This window comes from Haliotis asinina, chromosome 13 (genome assembly GCF_037392515.1).
Source record: "Haliotis asinina isolate JCU_RB_2024 chromosome 13, JCU_Hal_asi_v2, whole genome shotgun sequence".
Classification (NCBI taxonomy): domain Eukaryota; kingdom Metazoa; phylum Mollusca; class Gastropoda; order Lepetellida; family Haliotidae; genus Haliotis; species Haliotis asinina.
Window position 1 is genome coordinate 32532877 of NC_090292.1, and position 21492 is coordinate 32554368.

The following is a 21492-nucleotide window of genomic DNA, read 5'->3' on the forward strand; positions in this document are numbered from 1 at the left end:
CAGGCAGTGTTAATCAGAACTCTTCTGTTAAACACAGTAAGGAACATTCAGGCAGTGTCAATCAGAACTCTTCTGTTAAGCACAGTCAAGAACAGTCAGGCAGTGTTAATCTGAACTCTTCTGTTTTTCTGCAAAAAACATTCGGATAGTGAAATGTACAGACTGCTGAAGTGAACCATTATGTACACCACTACTATAGTGTTACTTCCCTTTGACATACTGAGACAAGAACATAGGAATTTATACATGTATATGTATCAAATGACTTTATTAGTTTTACATAACAACTTACAACATATTAATATGACAAAGTATCTCATCCAATCATAAAACACTTTGTTGTTATAGCGACAGTGGTCTCACAAAAAGAGACCTAACATGTTCAACTCGGATGTGTTACCTTACTTATCAATTACTATTGAAGTTTACCAAGCTAGTCAATGGTGCTCATGAGGTAAGGGGATTATTCGAACCTTTTTTGATGTACTGCCGGATTAATGAAGCCAAATCAGTGTTATTAGCTGATCCGTTACCGCTAAGTAAGGTCCAGATCCGGAGACTGAAGTCCCAGATTAATGAATCAACAGTTATTGAGTTTACATAGTAAACAAGATTAGTTACAGCTAGCTACTGTTCGGATACCGGGGAATCGGATTATAAACGTTCGGACTATCACACACCACCCCAGTGGAACCTTACTATGCACAGTGTGTCAACAGATTGATGGGGTATATATTCTTGTATATACACTGTTGGTGCATACCTCGGCAGGGGTTAAAAAATTCCATCTTCCCATGCTTGGTACAGGTCAGTTTTTGTTTCGGCCATCAAATAATGGTATCTTACTTGTCTGTTGGCTACTTGATAATTTCCACTTATGGTTTCAAACTGTAAATAAACTTGGATTTCATTTCATAGCTGCTCAAAATGTAGCTTATAAATTTCGCAATGATAATAAAGAAGAGTTGTCTTTCTTTGCTATTTATCACTCTTGATCATGTCATAAAATCAGGGCAAGTGGAAAATTAGTAGGGGGACAAGTTATTAACTTAAGTTCTTAAAGTCACTTGCCCTGTGACCTGTGGAAATTTTGAAACCCTGCTTTGTACTGCTGGTTGTCACCCCACCTGTGGAGCCTCACAAGAGATGATCAGAGTGTATGTACACTGATGGTGCATTGCTGGGTACACACTTCCAGTAAAGTGATCCCTTTGTTCAGCAGGTTCAGAGGTTGAGCTGGTACTGTGCCAGGATTCCATCATCGGAGCATCTGTTGCCATGATGATGGTAGGTTTTGTAGAACAACTAGCTATATTCCCTGGGGATGATTATGCGTACTCCAGGTGGAGCCAGCTTGACATTATTAATTCAATGAATGATTGCTTGAATCAGGCTTTGAGTTGAACATTACAGCGACTGTATCTGCTACTTCATTTCAAAGAATGTTTGTTAGATGTTTGTTTGTGGATTTGTGGGTGACATGACTTACAGGCTACTTCATCTCAAAGAATGTTTGTTAGATGTTTGTTAGTGGATTTGTGGGTGACATGACTTGCAGGCTACTTCATCTCAAAGAATGTTTGTTTGATGTTTGTCAGTGGATTTGTGGGTGACATGACTTGCAGGCTACTTCATCTCAAAGAATGTTTGTTATATGTTTGTCAGTGGATTTGTGGGTGACATGACTCACAGGCTACTTCATCTCAAAGAATGTTTGTTTGATGTTTGTCAGTGGATTTGTGAGTGACATGACTTCTCAAAGAATGTTTGTTAGATGTTTGTTAGTGGATTTGTGGGTGACATGACTTACAGGCATGGCGAGTTACTTAAAGGCATGGTAGGTGACTATTAGGCATGTTTGGTGACTATAATTATAGGGTGACTTATGGGCATGTTTAGTGACTTAAAGGCAACAGTAGGTGACTTATGGACATGTGTGGTGACTTAAAGGCAATGGTGGGTGACTTTTTGGCATGTTTGGTTACTTAAAGGCATCGGTGGGTGACTTTTCGGTATGTTTGGTGACTTCAAGCCAATGGTAGGTGACTTTTCAGCATAGTGGGTAACTTGTAGCAATGATTGGTAACTTTTGGCCGTGGCGGGTAACTTATCGATATGCTGGGTAACTTATCGACATGGGATGGTGAAAAGGATGGATTAGGAACAAATCCAGGATGACATCTTCAATATATGGTTACTGGTCTAACTGGGTAAGTGGTCAATATTATACTAACAACCAGTTTATGAAATGAACATATTTTAGCGAAAAAATGCGCATAGTAAAAGCAGAATATAAAATGTAATGAAAAGGAGCTCTGATGTTTTCTTAATTGTAGAAATCTAGACTTCCTACACATTTTCTAGACATGTGTTGTATTTCTTGGATATGTTTGCTTCAGTGTCTGTACGACATACTAGGTAAATATCTGAGACCTGTGTGATTTCAGACTTTAATCCAAAATCAGACCTACACTCAGCTGATGAGCTGGACCAAAAGTAGAACCCATCTCACTCTCTCAGTGTACAGTTTCTCTTGATGTGAAATTTGAAAATGGATTTGACTGAAAGAAAAACAATCATTTTGATTTCATTCCATGTTTGTGAAATTTCTTTTGGAACAAGTAATGCAACACAAGGCCTATGGACATGAGAGCATGAAGCTTGTTGGAAGCTGACTCATGGGAAAGGCTGCATCCTCATCCACATGACCTTGACCTTCCTACATCCTGCAGATGGCCATAACAAATAAATTGGAAGCATGGGTATATGGTGCCCTTAGTGCATTGATTGGTCATGTTAGCATTGCAGATTTCATAGCAGCCAAGGCCCAAGCATAGTCAGCTTGATTCAAAGCAAACAGCTTGAGGCACTGTATTAATTGCAGTGCATAGGCCTTGAATTCGTTTACATCACTCAACAATTTGTTTGCTTTTTGCTATTTATAGAGAAAACAGACGTTAAGGTCAAGTTTATGGTATCAAATAATGAGCGTCAAAATGTCATTTGTAATGAAATTTGTATAAATTTGGTTCAAAATTTTGAGATAGTAGATTGCAAAATTGCGAAAATAATTTGGTTGCATTTGGTGTGAATCAGAAAAGTAATTTCTGAGTCATATTGAGTTTGGTTTGAATCAAGGAATTGAACTGTTCTAATTTAAGGCAATATTTTGATAGTGATCAGCCAGTGAGGAAAACTTAAGGCCCAGTGGATGAATTATTTGAATTTCATCCAGATTATCAAAATTGGAATGAAATTGTCAAATGGTCTGTAGTTTTAATCAAACCATCATATGTTTAGATGGTGTTGAGTGTGTTTCACATGAAGCATGGATCGTTTTTTATGACCAGATCAATATGGTGTGATTAGTTCAGTAAAGATAGATATAGGCACCTCGCATAGTGCAAGGTTGTACATCGACTCACTAATATGAGTCTCAAAACTCATCTTTTTAGACTGTCATACCCTGATGACTAGTTTTGTCGCAACTTGAGCATTTACCGTGAATGGAAATAGTGCAGGTACAAATGGACTATTGTAATAATAGCAACAATAACAATAATAGAAAGTAAACGACCAAACACTTAACAAGGTCAGTGATGTGTTATAAGTACAGTAAATATTGTGCATCCCACTGGATGCAGTGAATCTTTTTTCTGCTTCCATTCTCTACATTTGTGCCAACTGGACGCACATCTTATCCAGTGCTGTTTGATTCTTATTCAAACTGTTGGTCATGGTTGAAAGAGCCTAGTGGTAACCGTGAAGGCTTTTGTGCTTCATGTCGAAGACCTGGGTTCAATTCCCTGCATTGGTACATTGTGTGAAGCACATTTCTGGTGTCCCTATGGCGATATTGTGGGAATATTGAAAAAAAGCAACATAAAGCCCTTTGCCCTTAACCCTGAAAAACTCCAGGCCCTAAGGACCAAGTACCATGAAAATATGTGGGCCCTGATCAGAATGTGGAGGCTCTTTATTTCAATATGGAAATGATACTCTCATTTGTTGGGGAGGAGAAAGCTGGCAACCTTAAAGACCTAAAGAAAAAAAGTATGAGTCTGAGTGGTTTTCAGTCGGCTTCAAGCCAAGGGATCGACATTAATTCTGCATGCTGCCTCTAAGGTAATTTCAACAGTTGTGCAGACAGCCTTAAGCCATGTGTGAGTATTTGTAAACTCTATAAACTTCGCTATCATTCATGCAGTAAAAATGTATCCTAACATAAACGTACTCTGATTCGCTGCTTGTATTGAACCAGAACGAAGTCCAGTCCACTGATAATAGTCATGCACAGAGTTGTACCGGAATTAGTACATGCTCTTTGAATGTTCTAACCATGCACACAGATGAAACATTCCGCTTCCCTAGCAGATGATTTAGAACGATAATATCAGTATTAATGGAAATTTGATAGCCACTTATTGGCTTGTTCCTGCTTTTTTCCATATTTCTTTGAAATACAGATGCATGAATTCATCTAAGCATGAAAGGACAGAATTGAATAATTTACACGCAGATGTAATAAAGAGCTTTATTCATACTTTATGAGGCTGAGCACTTAACAGTGTTTGATATGCTGTATCTGGCGCATTATTTATGTAATGCATCAAAAAATATAATCTTTAAAATTCTAAGTTATTGTGTTGTGGTCATGGTGTGTGATCAGTGTTGAAAGAATGATCATGTTGCTGATGGTGTCCGATCACTGATGCCTGATCACTTGTGCTTGGCAGTTAAGTCTGACTCATGCCTGTCAAGGTGTGAATGTGTCATTAGGGAAACAGTAGTAGCATCCTATCACTACCCTTTTGTCAGGAACAACTAGTTGGATTTGAAATAGCATTGTAAGTTGAAAGGTCTTGTCATTTTTGTAGATGTTAGAGTAAGTCATGATCATTTTTATTTTAGGATTTCTTGGTTAATTTGAACTCAAGACCAAGAAAAATATTATTGTTGCTGAGTGAAGCTTAATTTTCAACAGAAGTAACTGTAGAGAAAATATAAAGGTATAAAAAATCATGAGTTTTCTCATTTGCATTGTTTAAAATGTTGCAGTTTTTTTCACTTTCAAAATTTAATGGCTTGCTTGGTTTTGGATGATGATGGGTTTTTTTCCAGGGTTGCCATGGCAACAGCTGTAGATTCATACTAATATATATTCATGCACACTTGCAGTTGACAAAACTGTCCTGGATGCATGTGTGATATCAGCAGATTCCTGAATCGAAATAATTTACTTGCATCGACCCTTTTCTTTCATACTGTGAGTGTTACCCCTAATAAGAACAAGGCAAGGTATAGCATCATTGTAAGTAGTTAAAGTGTTTGCTTGTCATACAGAAGACTCAGGTTTGATTCCTGGTATTGTTACAGTGTGTGGCTGTGGCTCAGTTCCCTACTTGTGCATGACCCATGAAGGCCCAGGGTAGAATATAGGTCTTCAGCAACCCGTGCTTGCCACAAGAGGCAACTGTGCTTGTCTAGGCGACTAATGGGATCGAGTGGTCAGGCTCACTGACTTGGGTGACACATCTCATTGGTTCCCATTTGCGCAGATCGGTGTTCATGCTATTGATCACTGGATCGTTTGGTCCACAGACAATTGTTTACAGACCGTAACCATATAGTTGGAGTATTGCTGGGTGCGTTGTAACAGTGCACTCCCCACCAGTGTGAAGTTCATTTTTTGCTTAGACCGCCATGATATTTTGGAAATATTGCTAATACTAATAAAACCACTAGAGACCCTTTGGGGTTGTTTATTTTTAGTTACCATGGTGACAATGATATATTTTCAAGGATTATATGTTAGTATATGTAATACAGATATTTACAGATTTCACCTTAAAGGTAGGTGCTTGTTTTGTTTTAAAGAATATATTTTTACAAAATATGTATTTTACTCTAGTTTTCAAAATACAAGTATTTATTGAGTTCACACTTGTCTCATGGATTGTGACAACAAAGAAATGACTCATTCCACACAATACAATATCAGTGATGATTGATTAAAGCTCTATGTGATAATCCCATTTCTAGTGAGCCTATTGTTTGTTGTTCATTGATTCAGGAACTGTGGAGCTTGATGCAAGAGAACACAAAGCCAGATAGAATAACGTTATTACATTGTTTGTAATTACTGTGCATGGTTTATTTTCATTTGAGAATGTTCTTGCGGCTGAGCTAATACTTGTTGAAAAATGATTCTTGTAGAATGTCTGGTCATCTATTTTCATCTGTATCTGGTTAAAGCTGTACAGCTGAACTCGCGTGCAAACAGTTGGAGAGTACTGTAAATTAATGAGTTAGAAGAGTCATGATCAAAATCCGAGGCTTAAAAAAATTGTTGGCTCATGCTCCATACTAACTTTGCAGAGTGTCTGGTCATCGTATTAGTTTGTGTCTAGTTGAAGTTGTACAGCGTCAGACTTGTCATGATACAGCTGCAGCTAACTGTGTATGTTGTTAGACGAAAGTTAGTGTCAGTAGCAGTATCACAGGGTTAGACCTAAGGGATAGACCAAAATCCAAGGCTTAAGAAGTTGCTGGGTTGTTATCTCTGCCATCATTTTTTGTAAGCATTTTCCATGAACATTGGTCTGATTTTGGTAGAAATCCAGTATTTCCATTGCTGTTACCTGGATACACAATCCTATACGTAAATGAGAAGAAATGTCTTAAAAAGTGTATCATTATGTTCGAGGTGTTTATATTAGTCAGTAGAGTATGGAGAGCTGTTATGATCAACTTGATATATTTTTAGCATAAATTTACAGATTGTACATAAACTTAATACACCTACAGGCATCACTGCTTACACACAAATATAATTTTTTGTTAATTTGTCTTTTTTCTTAATTTGAAACTGACTGTGACAAGACAACATTCTCAGATATGATAGAAAATGAACTAGTCATACCTTGCTACCTTGACCTTGACTGACGATGATGGTCACTGTGGACTGAGTCATGCGGTCTTGACCGTGGTGCACAAGCCACTGACCATAAAACGCTTGATGTCAGTGAAGCTGTGCCAATGGCACAAGCTCTAAAGCAAATAGTACTGACAAGAGTTGGTTATTACCACCAATATGGTGCAGCCTCCTTGATGCCAATCATCCAGCGAGTCTTTGATCAAACTAGACAATGCTTGATCAAACATAACAGTCCTTGATCAAACTGTGTTTCATGCAGATGACATGAATCACCCTCGACAGTTTTTGTACAGATGCTGTCAAATAAGGCAAAACATTTTTCATTTACCGATTTTTTTTACAGCAATATTCATGTTGCTGGTGAAAAAAAAAATAAGTAAAAATTTTATATCAGTTTTTTTTTCCTTAAGTGACCTTCACCACAAGTAGCTTGTTTTTAAAAAAGAGAACATGCCTTGTGCCATTCAGGTGTTTTCATTTCCTACTGTAATTGGGTTTATGAAAAATCTGGCATTTTTAATTGGTAACTTTAATTCAGCATATTAATTTGATTCAACATTTGTAATTTTGTTTTCAACAATGCAACATTCATAACAGAAACATGATTTAATAAATAGAGTTTCATATTGTTTATTTGGATTTTTTTATCAGTGGAATTTAAAAATTAGAAAACAGAAGTTATTAATTTTTTTCGCTTTAGCCAAAATTACGGCCAGCGGATCTGTAAACCAAGTGTGGCCTAACAGGACAAACATACTGTAAGGGACTTTGGTAGAAGGGTGAGATCAGTGAAGTGTTGTTTTAGTCTCTGTGGAAAAACTACTCACAAATTTCCCATATTGGAGGAGTGGTTGGGTAGCTTCTGGTTAAAGTGTTCTCCTCTCGTCATTCAAGGGTCTTAGTTTGATTCTCAGTGTGGTTACAATGCGTAAAACCAGTTCTTCTTTGGAATGTTGCAGGAATCATGCTAAAAGAGGAATAAAACCCACCCACCCACGTACTCACTCACTCACTATTCTTTCATTCTACAACTTTGACAGTTAATGTTATTCATATCAAACAAAATAACTCCTTTTTGTTACTCATGGCTCAAAACATTATCATCTCCGTTGTTGTGGAAATATGTTTTTTTATAGGAAGTACAGTGGAACCAACTCGCTAAATATTCCCTAGTGAACAGTAACAGTCCAAAAGTGTCAGTATGTCAACTGAATTATCTCCCCTATGTCAACCAAATTATCTCCCTTAGTGTGTGTGATGCTATCAAAATATCTGTTCATTTGCCTGTGGACCTTGCATGCCTGTCCAGATCAACAGAGTTTTTTGTGATAATGGTTAAAGAGGTTCATTCCAGTACATAAACTCGTGTCCACAGGGAGATCCTTCTTGAAAGTACAGCTTCTCTCACTCTGTGGGCCTCCATTTGGGACGTGTTGATTGAGCTATTTTAGAAACTGAGTCAAGTTTGTTTCGCTGTGAAATAATTAAATTCAGTTGTTGATGTGTGCTGTAGAAAAAAATGATGCCACTTGCATTTGTCATTTGTGTTGCATTCCTTACACAAAATAGTGGTGCTCAAATTCTTGTCTGAGTGTTTCATGTTACAGAAAAGAGTCCACCAAAATATGGTTTTGTTAAGGTTTTGCAAGCTTTTTATGCTCAAAGACCAATATAGTTTTGTTGCATGGGTAGTTTTCCATTTTTGAGACAGTTGAGATCTAATTTGTTTACATGGTCCTGATCAAAGTTAAAAAACAAATTTATAAAATGATGAGTACATCTGTATAGACTTTATGTAGGCAGACCTCTTTCTGCAGAATCCTTTTCCTTGTCATATCTGCCCTCCTACTATATTGACTGAAGGATGCTCATGCTGTTGATCACTGGATTGTCAGGTCTACAGACATACAGACACAATCTACATTCTGCCATATAGCTGGAATATTGCTGAGTGTGGCATAAAACGAAACTCACTTACTCTTGAACTGGATTTTTTATGATGAATATGAACAAACTCATGGCTCTGATCTGAATTTTCATAATGAATATGAACAAAGTTTTGGCTCTGATCTCAGTTTAAACCATTTTTCATAATTCTTGTACTGTGGGGTGGAAGGTCACGTCACGTGGAAGACCTGGGTGTCATTCCCCATATATTTCCGCAGTTGCCAGATATTGTTGGAATATTGCTAAAAGCAGTGTAAATTTTAACTCACTAAATGAATGACTTGGTTAAACAACTGACTTTGTTGATATGGCATATAACCTACTGGTTATGATAAAGTTGTATCCAAGCTCATCATGCTGGTATTTGATGGATTGTTGGAGTGTGTGTGATCAGGTGGTCGGTTATTCCCGATCCTGACAGGTGGCATGTAGGCTCAGTCTCAGTCCCAATCTCATGGGAGTGCTTGGTGATGGCAATATAGTTACTGGACTATGATTCATCCTTTATCAGACGTGTGATACGCCAGTTACTATCCACGGTTGTGGTATGCAAATCACCATCTGCTGTGGGATAAATCGGTTTATCTTTTCCTCCCTCGATGATAATGCAGCATAATGGATTGTTGTCAATGAAGACATGCTTGCTGTGCCAGAAGTTGTCGTATCTTGAGTCAGTAGGGCGAGTTGGATGGTATTTTTATCTTTCTTATCTAGAGTCAATCAGAACAATTTGGATGGAAGTTTAGTGGGTCTAGTCTCCAGTCAGTAAGACAGAGCTGTATTTAGTTAAGGTACCCACTGTATTTTGGGGGAGTAGGTATTATGAATGTTGATTGGGTGTTTCATTTTCCATTATTGCGGCTTTCAGATATGTGGGTATATCAGTGATTTTACTCAGCTAAGTGTATGTCATTGATTAAGTTTGCTAAGCTAGTACCAATGAAGGTTCAGGTTAGAACATTGGCCTTAAGTAACACATGATTGTCGTAAGGGGGAACTAACAGGATTGGGTGGTCAGACTCGCCGACTTGGTTGACACATATCAACGGTTTCCAATTGCACCAGGGATTTTTATAAATATACTCTGCATTGATATGTTTTAAACTCTAAATGCATGATTGGTAAGTAACAGTTATTTTACAATGCATAATTGGAAAATTCCTATGTGTATTTTACGTAGATACACACTTATCAAGGCCACTTAGAGCAGCCTGTTAGATGGTACCTTAGAGAGTCTTAGCACTACCTTAGACAGTCTTAGCACTACCTGAGACAGTCTTAGCAATACCTTAGAGAGTCTTAGCACTACCTTAGAGAGTCTTAGCACTACCTGAGACAGTCTTAGCAATACCTTAGAGAGTCTTAGCACTACCTGAGACAGTCTTAGCAATACCTTAGAGAGTCTTAGCACTACCTTAGACAGTCTTAGCAATACCTTAGAGAGTCTTAGCACTACCTTAGAGAGTCTTAGCACTACCTTAGAGAGTCTTAGCAATACCTTAGAGAGTCTTAGCACTACCTGAGACAGTCTTAGCAATACCTTAGACAGTCTTAGCACTACCTGAGACAGTCTTAGCAATACGTTAGACAGTCTTAGCAATACCTTAGAGAGTCTTAGCACTACCTTAGACAGTCTTAGCACTACCTTAGAGAGTCTTAGCAATACCTTAGAGAGTCTTAGCAATACCTTAGACAGTCTTAGCACTACCTGAGACAGTCTTAGCAATACCTTAGAGAGTCTTAGCACTACCTGAGACAGTCTTAGCAATACGTTAGACAGTCTTAGCAATACCTTAGAGAGTCTTAGCACTACCTTAGACAGTCTTAGCACTACCTTAGAGAGTCTTAGCAATACCTTAGAGAGTCTTAGCAATACCTTAGACAGTCTTAGCACTACCTGAGACAGTCTTAGCAATACCTTAGAGAGTCTTAGCACTACCTGAGACAGTCTTAGCACTACCTGAGATAGTCTTAGCAATACCTTAGAGAGTCTTAGCACTACCTTAGACAGTCTTAGCACTACCTTAGAGAGTCTTAGCAATACCTTAGAGAGTCTTAGCACTACCTTAGACAGTCTTAGCAATACCTGAGACAGTTTTAGCAATACCTTAGAGAGTCTTAGCACTACCTTAGACAGTCTTAGCACTACCTGAGACAGTCTTAGCAATACCTTAGAGAGCCTTAGCACTACCTTAGACAGTCTTAGCACTAGACCACATTATTGTCTCCTTGACTCAGTGTTCTGAAAGTCTGAGGTGATAAATAAAGCAAGTGATGATTTTACCGGTTCACCAGAGTTCAGTTTGAATTTGAATTTAATTGTTTGTTTCTATCAAAATCATATATGTTGGAAAGCCTCTTGTGTGGACTCCCTCTGACAGTAATCAAACCAGGGTCCATAGGTCGTTGAGCAGGCATTTTAACCTCTAGGCTACCCCAGACTCTCATCTTTGCCATAGGCGATTACATGGGCCCAGGTTTGTTGACTTGGGCGGTTATTTGTCATCCTCCAGCCTGGATCAGTGCTTGCAGTATTAATCACTGGCTTGTCTGGAGAAAGTTGGTTATTATTGAAGGAGGAGGTGACAACACTTTATGGATGATCAATGTCTTTATTTTCGAAATGGGGTTTCGGTGAAGTTTCTTTTAACATTTTCAAGCATACAAAACAGCCTAAGAATCTTTACCAAAAATATGCCATTGTGAAACTAAAGACATTGATCATCTGTAAAGGTTTATCAGATCAATACCACCATCTTTAAAATGCCACTCAAACAAATCATTGAAGGAGGTGTTGAAAGCAAACAATACTGATACCAGGGAACATTGTTGAGAGTAGCAGAACACCTCACAACATGGATCAAAGCTCATGATATTAATCACTGGTTTGTCAGGTGAAGATAGGTTACTTACAGACCGTTTTTATTTAGGTGAAATATTATTTAGAGAGGTGCCAAGTAGTGGTTTTCTGATTACCGTATATTACCATGTGTAAGCCGACCCCGTAGATAGGCCGACCCCCTAGCTTCACCCCCAAAATCGGTGTCAAAATGGTATGTTTCATGCATAGGCCACCCCACCCCCCACATCAGACATCTGCCAGTTACAGTCTTGGATGTAAAACATATGTATGATCGCGTTCAATTAAAATAATTGAAGATTGGTCACAGCCACCAAACAATCAAACAATAGATTACATTTTCATAACTGAACACACACAATTTTTGAACTACTGTTGTAGTCTTTGAAACACTGAACTTGTGTTTAATTGTTAGAAAACTCCCTTCTCTAACTGAAACGTCATGACTGAATATTTCTTGAAGAGCCCAGAAGGTTTATGTTCATGATATGTTAGTCATCACTTTAAAGTTGTAAGCTGCATCCTGTTATATTTATCTGCAAAACAACCTGGCTTGAAAACTCTAAAAAATCATGCTAACCAATTGTTTTACCTGATCGGATGTAGTGACCATCAGTTATGAGATTTTAATCAATTCCCTACACCAGTTTTAAAAGCAAACAATACACTACACATTGAAATACAAATTGCTTCTTTTGAGTGTTGCAGATCATTACAGCATGGATCAGTGCTCATGATATTAATCACTGGTTTGTCAGGTGAAGGATTTATTTATGGACTGCCCTCATTTACTTGAAATGTTATTGAGAGATTTGAAAATAGCAACAGTACAAATAGAACACATTACTTCTGTCGAATTCAGCAGATCAAGTAGATGTGTATAGTAGTGCAAGAATGGCGTCAGTTCAGTAGAAGCCTTGTTAAGTTCTGTGGAACAGTGGCAGGAAGATAGTATTGGCCAGTTTGAATGACTCATGCCTTTACTTGGAGTCAATAGGCATATTTTTAGCTGCCTTCCTGACTAAAACCATCCCTAGATACATCTTTCATGAATTTAAATTCAGAGAAGAATAGCATTCTTCTTGATCGGAGATGTGTTAAATGACAAGATGAACAAACTTGTTGAATATTGATAAGCTGGTGATATGGTACAGATGTCCTTCTAGGGATGGGGGCTGCTCACAAGGCACTTACTGCCTGATTTGCTTGGAATCTAGTGGGGCCGAGAATGAGACTGTTCTTATCTGCAGAAAAAAATAGGTGGTCTAGTTAGTTTGTATAATGTTTGTAGATTTCAAGTAAAGGAGAGAATTATAAACATTTTAGGAGTAGAGAATTTTAATGAAAATACTAGTTTTTAGCAGTTACTAATTTTCTAAAACAATATTTGATATTTTTCCATCTATAGGTTATCTAAAATTATATTCTGTGCAATAATTCAGTGAGTGTGAGTATGTTCCAGCTATATGGCAGTAGTCTGTAAATAATCGAGTCTGGACCAGACAGTCCAGTGATCAACAGCATGAGCATCCATCTATGCAATCGGGATATGATCGCATAACCCAAGTCACCACCCGATCCCATTAGTCGCCTCTTACGACAAGCAGGGGTTGTCAAGGATTAGTTCTATTTTTGTACACAAATATTAGCCAAGTCATACTTGCATAGCTGAAAAGTGTGTGTTAAAGAAAGATGATTTGAACTATCATGGAGTTTGCACTTCCTTTTTCCAGTTCTGTTAATCAGCAGCAGATCTGTACCTGGTAGGATGGGATAGTATCATAATGTAACAACCATTGTGAGTTGAATACTTCCCAGGGAGATTGGAGTGCAAGTTAGGATCATTGCAAATACAGTATAATCACTGGATTGACTGATCCTAACTCATACGTTCATATGCAGAGTAAGACTATGGTCAACAAACACACAACACAACAAGTCTGTGGGATATGTTGTAATCTTGTAACAATGGAAACCAGAATTTTCATGAATGGATTGGAAATACAAGAAAGAGACTGATTATCACCGCATGTAGTACAGAACTGAGGTAATAGTAGAGCTTGCTTGTTGTGAATGAATATTTAATGAGATCATCAGCTTCTGTGAATGCACTGCCTTTGATGTTCAAAATATATTTGTTTAATTGAAAAAATGAATTATATGTGTAGGAAAAAATTAGATTCTTAGATGGAAATTTAAAAATTCAAGATGTTGTAATTCTATAAACTTCAATTGGAACACGAAACTGATATATGTGATTCCAGTAACAAAATTAAGATGGCTCTGACATAATCGAACTCATATGGGTGGTCGATGCTCTCATACTCATGGGGCTATGTATACTTGCTAACCCCAAAAGCTTTTCCTCAGATTCTGTTATCTTGAGTGTATGAAGTGTTAAACTCAAGCTGGAGAGAAAATTGGAAACAGGAAATCAATAAAACAGAATCTTAGTTCAATGTAAGTTTGCTTGTACTTTGCGGTCACTTTTTATGTATGAAAGCTATCTTGTACATGGAAATACTGCTTTTATTAGCATGTGATCATTCCTTTCAAATACTTGTGTGTTACATGACAGAATGAAATCATCATCAAAAGGAAAATATCATGGGTAATTCTCATAATATACAGATCTTATTGCTTTTTTGGAAATTATCACCAAATATCAAATAGCTTTTTTCATAGTGAAGCAGTTTGTCTTCCTTTTACATAATTTCAAAACTAAATTTGTGAACAAGCAAAACAAATAAATGGCCTTATATTTGATGTATACCAATTTTGACCATGCATCTAAGTTGGGGAATCCTTCTATAAGCGAATGACTTGGATTTGGACTTTCAGGAATGTTCCATGTACAAAATTACTGACCCCTAAGTACATGTGTACAGAAATGATGACAAAAAAAACCCCTCAAACATACATAACATTAGTATTTTATATTGTCTTTTTGTTTCAGACAACGTGGAAAGACCTGTCTCCCACTCACAGCAAAGGTCAGCTGACCTTGGGAGGTCAGATACCATGTGACAATCATGTGACCCTAAACAATCCAGCTAATTCTGCGACCATCACAAACGATGGAGGCTTCCAGCTAGAGCAGGGTCCTGTCATCAAGATGGACTCGAATATCATCACTACCAAGCTGGAGGAGCGACAAGCGTCCACATTGCCACGACGATCACGCAATCGCACAAAAACGTGGAAGGACCTTTCACCAACCAAGGAGAAGAACATGAGTTCAAGTTACGGCGGAAGTCCCAAGATGAAGAAGAATGAAGAGAACAGCAACCAGCTGGTGACATGGAAGGACCTCTCCCCGACAAAGGAACCATCGTCGCCTGAGAAGAAAAAGCGAAAGAAACGTCCTGAAAGTGGATATTTCTCAAATGATGTGCAAAGTGATGTGCAGGAATCTAGGGAAGGAATAGATGTGTCCTTGTCGGAGAGTGAGGGTGGTAAAGGAAGGTCACCTTCGGCTTCTTCTCCAGAGGATGGATGTTTCAATAATGAGTACTTCTATGATGAAGACTTTATCGTTCAGTTTGATACCAACATCCGTGATGGATCTGTTCCCCGAAGTGAAGGGGAGCCTGAACCAGTTCTACCCTTTCCGCATTCTCTTACTGGAAGTTACACACGATTTGGAACTCTGCCCGACTCACAGCAAGATGTGTTTCTTGGACCCTATGAATCTGAACTGTCTGGCAGTCGGACATCTATGGAAATCTCATCAAGTGAGCGCGAGATGATGTGTTCTAGTGATATGTTAGATTTCAGCAATGATCCACTGTTCACTCCTACCCCTACAGGAGAACCATTGCCTCAACACTTTTCTGTGGACAGTTTAGGACGTTGTCAGGAACTTGTGAATAGCCGGTCTTCAACTGATGCTCGTCTTGCTGTTACCTGCTGTCCAAGAAAGGATGAGTACTTCTTGTCGTTTAATGAATCTCAGAGCCATTTTACAGCATCCGAGAGTGAAAATTCGTATGTCTCACAATCCTCGTCTCAGGGAGGGGCGAGTAACTCTTGCAGCCCATCATGCAGTTCAAATGGAGAAGAGGCGGAAGAAATTTGTTCAAATAGTTTTCACTTTTGTCAAATGCAGAACACTGATCCAAGTCAGAGGGCAAGTCGAGCCTATCGGCCAAACAGCCATCAACGTGGCTGCTCTCTCGGTGCAGTGCAGGAGCGATCTATTGAAAAGTCAGAGCTCAGTGACCTTGAAAAAGGTCACTGCAGTAAATCTTCAGGTTCTAGTAGGTCACACAGTTGTGGAAGTTTGCGATCTCCAGCAAGGTCCCCATCTTGTTACAAGTTATCTTCCCATACTGGAACTCTCCAATCTTTAGAGGATATGCACTATTCGGATGAAGTGAATGCCCAAACAAGGTATGCAACAAACGTCACATCTTGGAAGCATGTAAAGAATCTGAGAAAGTTTGGTAAACTTGAAAACATGTTAGAGACATCGCGATGCAACAGCTTGCCTGACCTTAGCCATCCTGTTCAACACAGAAAATTAGAACGAGCAAAAAAGCGTGAAAATTTGCAAGCAATGGCTGACAGCTTCCACAATAAACGGCATTCTGCCTCCCTTCTGGAAATGTACCAGAGGATGCGATGTCAGTCAAATCCTGTGTCTCCAGACACCATGAAGACTGTTGAGCAAATCCTGTTTCCTCAGAATGGCCTAGGTGACGAAAGACTAGGTGATCATTTGTTGTCGGTCTCACGTACAGGCCTTGACCAAGATGACTACAGTGAACATGATTCAGACATTTGTGGATGTGGGAACAGAGGCTTGAGACTTAACATCCCGACTGAGGTGGGACCTGGTGTCATCAGGAGTCGAGATTCCAGGACCATGTCCCCGTCTTTCAGGAGCCATTCAACTGGAATGACCCCCGACACAGTTGTACTGTGGCAAGGCACCAAGAACTTTGCTTCCCAGTTTCCGCCTAAGACACAAGACTGTGGTATTCAGACATCCATTGATGGGAGTAAAGGCCCCGTTCTGTTGGACCATTCAATGCAGACGTCTCCAAACTCACCACAGAGAGATCTGATTTCTTTACTAGATGATGTTTGTAGTCATGAACCTCGGAAGGAAGTAAAGGACCCTGACACTCCTTCACCAAGGAGATGTGTGTCAGCTAATGAAATTAGAGCCAAAAGAACAAAATCTATGCCCAACTTTAAAAGATCTGCGAGTCTTTCTCCTTCGCGAATTGGAAAGAACTCTTTCTATACCCATAATTCCTTGCCAGATCTTAGTTTCTTGGCATCAGGAATGGAACAAACTCACAGTAACAGCTCACTGTTTGACCCAGTACAGATACCAATCATTCTCAGACCAGTCATTGATGACAGTCAGCAGACACAGTCAAGGCAGACAGGGTCATGTGCCTGTCAAGGCCACAAGGGGCGTGTGCCAACTCGTGTAGGGGAACTCGCCTCCAGTAGCAGTGGAGTAAGCTCGTCATCATCTTGTTTGGACCCTGGATATGTGGAACCAAGACGATGTGCATCGCTAGCGGCAGATCTCGAACGTATTTTGTTCCTTCCCCCTCATCTGGAGGGTGTACCCAAGTTTGTTAAGAACAATGAGCAGCAGACATGTCTACCTCATCATCACACGGACTGTCAGCGCGATGGGGGGGAGCGCAAGTACGATCGGTACGCCTATGAAATGCATCCTGGGAACTGCCAAGTGAATCCAAAGCCAAAGCCTCAACGGCGTCCTCTGACCAGCAGCAGCTCCTCCAACTCGACCAGCTCACTACATCTGGAGGGTCTGTATGCCCTGAAGGAGGAACAGAGTCCTACGTCACCAGAGAAGCCTGAGACGGGTCCAAGTTGGTTCGAGCAGCAACGCTTCGGCAACATCCATCTGCGAAACTACACTGCTGAAGAACTGTGCTATGGTTTGTCCGAGAGCCAGGATGAAAATGACAGCATTACAATTGAGATCTATGAACAGTTTGCTCATGATCGCAAGCCTCTAAAATCCTGTTTACGCAAGAAAGCCAAAGGTTATAGGTCAAGGTCGTTATCTAACCCTGACAGTTTGTGTGCTCAGAGTGAGGCACCCCCAAGGAAGCCCAGCCGACATTCAATCGCGTGTGATGGAATATTCCCACAACTTGTTGATGAAGAGCAATTTGAAAATGCACAAATTGAGTGTATACGTAACTTCTGTGATGAAGGATTACCTCCCCCTGAATTGCTCCAAGAGACTGAGGTGAATCTGGTTGGGATTGTTTCATCAAGTAGTAGCTCATTTGAAGATTCAAAGGCCAACAAACGAGTGAGCTTCGCATCTGAAGTGTCCTTCCACTCACCACAGTACAGCCCTCAGTGCTCCCCAAAGAGACAGGGATCTTCCCCGAAGCCTGAGGCAGAAGAGGAACAGCTTACCTTACAGATTACGGAGTCTGATGACAGTAAGTGGGACAAATATCTGCAGGTCCTCAGGGGCAGTCAAAGTAAACTCAGGCAGTATTATTCATTACTCTGCTATATTGAATCTTACCAAACCATAGTAACATGAATTGAGCCAAAGTTTACTTAGAGGTCCTTGGAGGGTGAAGGCATGCATGCTCAGTGGAGTGAGGTACACCTGGACCCATAAGGGGCATTCATGGATATAAAGTGATAAGGGCATACTTGGATCCATAGGTCAGTGGGTATTTATGGATTTATGGATTTATGGATTTATATGCATGGATCAATAAGGGTTGGGGCACACATGGATCCAAAGGGCTGGGGGCATAATTGGATCCCAAGGGGCCAGGTGCATGCATGGATCTCAAGGGGTTAGGGGATTTGGTATTGTAGATACATCAGTCTTGTCAAAAGGAGCCAGTATGCCTAAGTCATTGATTTTTATGTAATTGTATCCATAGATTGAACAAAACAAGCAAACAAGTGGTATACATGGTTAACGTCAGCCCACTGCCATTCTAGAGGTGTAATGTGTGTTTTGTTTTAACTCAAGGCACGACAGTCGAACTTGTACCCAAGCAAGGGCTGTGCAACACAGGACCAGAGAAACCACCACGGCTCGCACAGCAGGCTCAAACCCGTGAATTCAGTCCGCAGCCTATTGGACGCAGCCCAAGTGCGGAGTTTGCATTTGAAATGGCAAGGAAGAGAGGTGAGATTATTTCAATTACTGAACCCTTTTTGAAAGTTTATCAACCTAAATAACATATTTAAGCCCTAAATATGCCTGTATTTCTATATATTCATCACTGCCAACTTATTCATTTGCAAAAGTAATTTGTTTTAAAAACCCTGGACCCATCTTCGGACATATTGCGTTTTTGTTAAGTAGAGCTAATTTACCACTTTTATTTTTCATTCACATGTGTTAGAATGTTTTATTGGCTACTATGATGCTACTTGTGAGGTTCTGGATAAGAATTGATCACCAGTATCGTAAGAGAAAAGTAACAGGATTGGGTGGTCAGGCTCGTTGATGTGGTTGGCAGGTGTCATAGTATCCTGATTAGGTAGAATGATCCTCATGCTGTTGATTGTCTGGTCCAGGCTCGATTATTTACCAACTGCTCCCATATATAGTAGGAATATGTTCAATGAAGAATGACAACATTTATTCGTTTTCTGATTGGCTAACATATTTGTTACAGCGGTTCTGATTGGTGTATCCCAGGCAGCAGAAGCCCTAGTCACACATTTTGCCCAGGCAAGGGATCCTTTCGATAAGGTAATAATCCATCATGCATTTATCTTTTTTGTGCACGTTTCTAGTATCAAAGAATCGAATTGTATAGATTTTGCTGGTAATGTTCTCGAATCCAATGTGCTTGAGGAGCCTGATGTTAACCATCCTCGATATCTCCAGGGTATACGTTCCGTTAAGTCTCCACTATACCCTGGACACATCTATGGCTCTGCCCGATAAATTTATTACCTCCCTTTGCTGGCTCAGCCTTCTCACAGTAGCCAATCAGCTAGGCCACCGTTATAACCGAGCTTGCCAGTGTCAACAAAGGTAGCGGTCGCAACTGCGAAGGTTTGCTCGCAGTGCGTCCCAGATTTTAGGGAAATCATACAAGCAAATTGACAGGTCCGAAACTTTAAAACAACATATGCAAGAACACCTTCTACCTCTTCCTGAGAACCTCTGCATGGTTTCTGTTGCCAAATATAATCGGTTAGATAATGCAAAAAACGAAAGTGAGTTGTGATTGGTTCGCTCAACTTCCCAGCGAAGACACCTGATTGGATCAAAAGACAGTAAAGGGAGGTAATAAATTTATCTGGCAGAGCTGTAGATGCGTCCAGGGTATAGTGGAGACTTATCGGAACGTATACCCTGGAGATATCGAGGATGGATGTTAACTGGCTCTTGATGTTTTGAAATCATTGGCTGAAGATGAGGGATATAGTCACAGTATGTCCTCCTCTTAAATGTGAACACTTATTTCTGATAGGTCAGCCTTATGTTTCAAATAACAGTAAAACCTTCAATTCTATATTAAATTTAAAATTTGCCTCATTTTGATCGGTCAGTTCACAATAAACACCTTTTAATTATAACAGTTTGTTTGAAGTGAAATTTCAAAAAATGTTCTGCTTGGTAGGTCTTTGAGCTATTGTTGACATGTTTAAATCAGGGATAACATCATATGCACAAACTAATGACACTTGGCGATTTGAACAAAATGTATATACTTTTTTTCAGGTTTCTTCACAAAGTATATATTGCACTGTGGGTGAAATTCTGGAAATAAATAAAGGAACACTTGTACTTTAAGGTGTTTCCTTATGTGGTTCCCTGGGCTCTTTGGTGCTTTGAAGTTGTCATGGAAAAATCACTTGTCATGATCTTTCAAGCATGGCATCTGTAACTGGTAGAGGTGCATGAAACCTACGATTGTGGGTTGATGTATCAGATTCATGCCATATGTTTCTGTGATTTTGAAATAACAAATGTGCTTCTGGGTAACGTCAAATACCAGCATTTCTTTAGACCTTTTTCCCGCATCATGTTCATGCATTGTTGCTCAACTGAAAGTTTTTCATACCGATGTTCAGCAAAATCACTTTCATCTTCATGAACTGCACATGCACAAGCCTGTCTGCTCTACCTTTCACAAACCAAATGGGTTTACTCATTACCGTGCACTGCCTACTTCTCATAAGTGTGTTTTCTGTGCCGATCCAACCTGTTCTTGTGTACCAGTAGGATTTTGTAACTTCCGTACAAGAAAATGACACAAAATTTCTTTTCAGGTTACCTCTAATAAAATTGTGATCTTAAATCAACTGGAAACTTTGATGTGTTGACCTTCCACCTTTCTGGGATGACGTGGTGTAGCCAAGTGGCTAAAGCATCCACTTGTCATGCTGAAGACCTGGGTTTGATTCTCCACATGGGTACGGTGTGGAAACCATTTCTGTGTTCCACTCAGTGATATTGCCGGAATATTTCTGAAAGTGGCGTTAAAACCTTCCTCGCTTATTCTTCATTTATGATGCTTCTTGTTTTTCAGTTGCGATTAGGTAGTTCTGCTGAGAACCCTGGGATCAGTAAGTTGGTGGTGGCACAGCTGTGCCCTGCTATAGAGCATGTGGTAGAGAATGGTATGAAGGCGTTCCTTACTGGCTTCCATGTGTTTGGCAAGATTCACATCACACCATGGCGGGTTGCAGAGATGTCGTCAGAAATTGGTGAGTTCCAACATTTTGTGTAGTTGATTGTATCTAAGGGTGACAG

General features: G+C 39.6%; 1 protein-coding gene across 5 annotated transcripts in view; it reads left to right on the forward strand.

Moving 5' to 3' along the window:
• The window catches only part of LOC137259755 (uncharacterized), a 67246-nt gene that overhangs the window by 29467 nt on the left and 16287 nt on the right, over positions 1 to 21492 (forward strand). For all 5 annotated transcript variants that reach the window (XM_067797359.1, XM_067797358.1, XM_067797355.1 and 2 more), the window contains 4 exons: positions 14701 to 18190; positions 18745 to 18903; positions 19400 to 19476; positions 21269 to 21446. In XM_067797359.1, the coding sequence (XP_067653460.1) occupies positions 14701 to 18190; positions 18745 to 18903; positions 19400 to 19476; positions 21269 to 21446 (3904 nt within the window). The remainder of the gene's footprint in view (positions 1 to 14700; positions 18191 to 18744; positions 18904 to 19399; positions 19477 to 21268; positions 21447 to 21492) is intronic.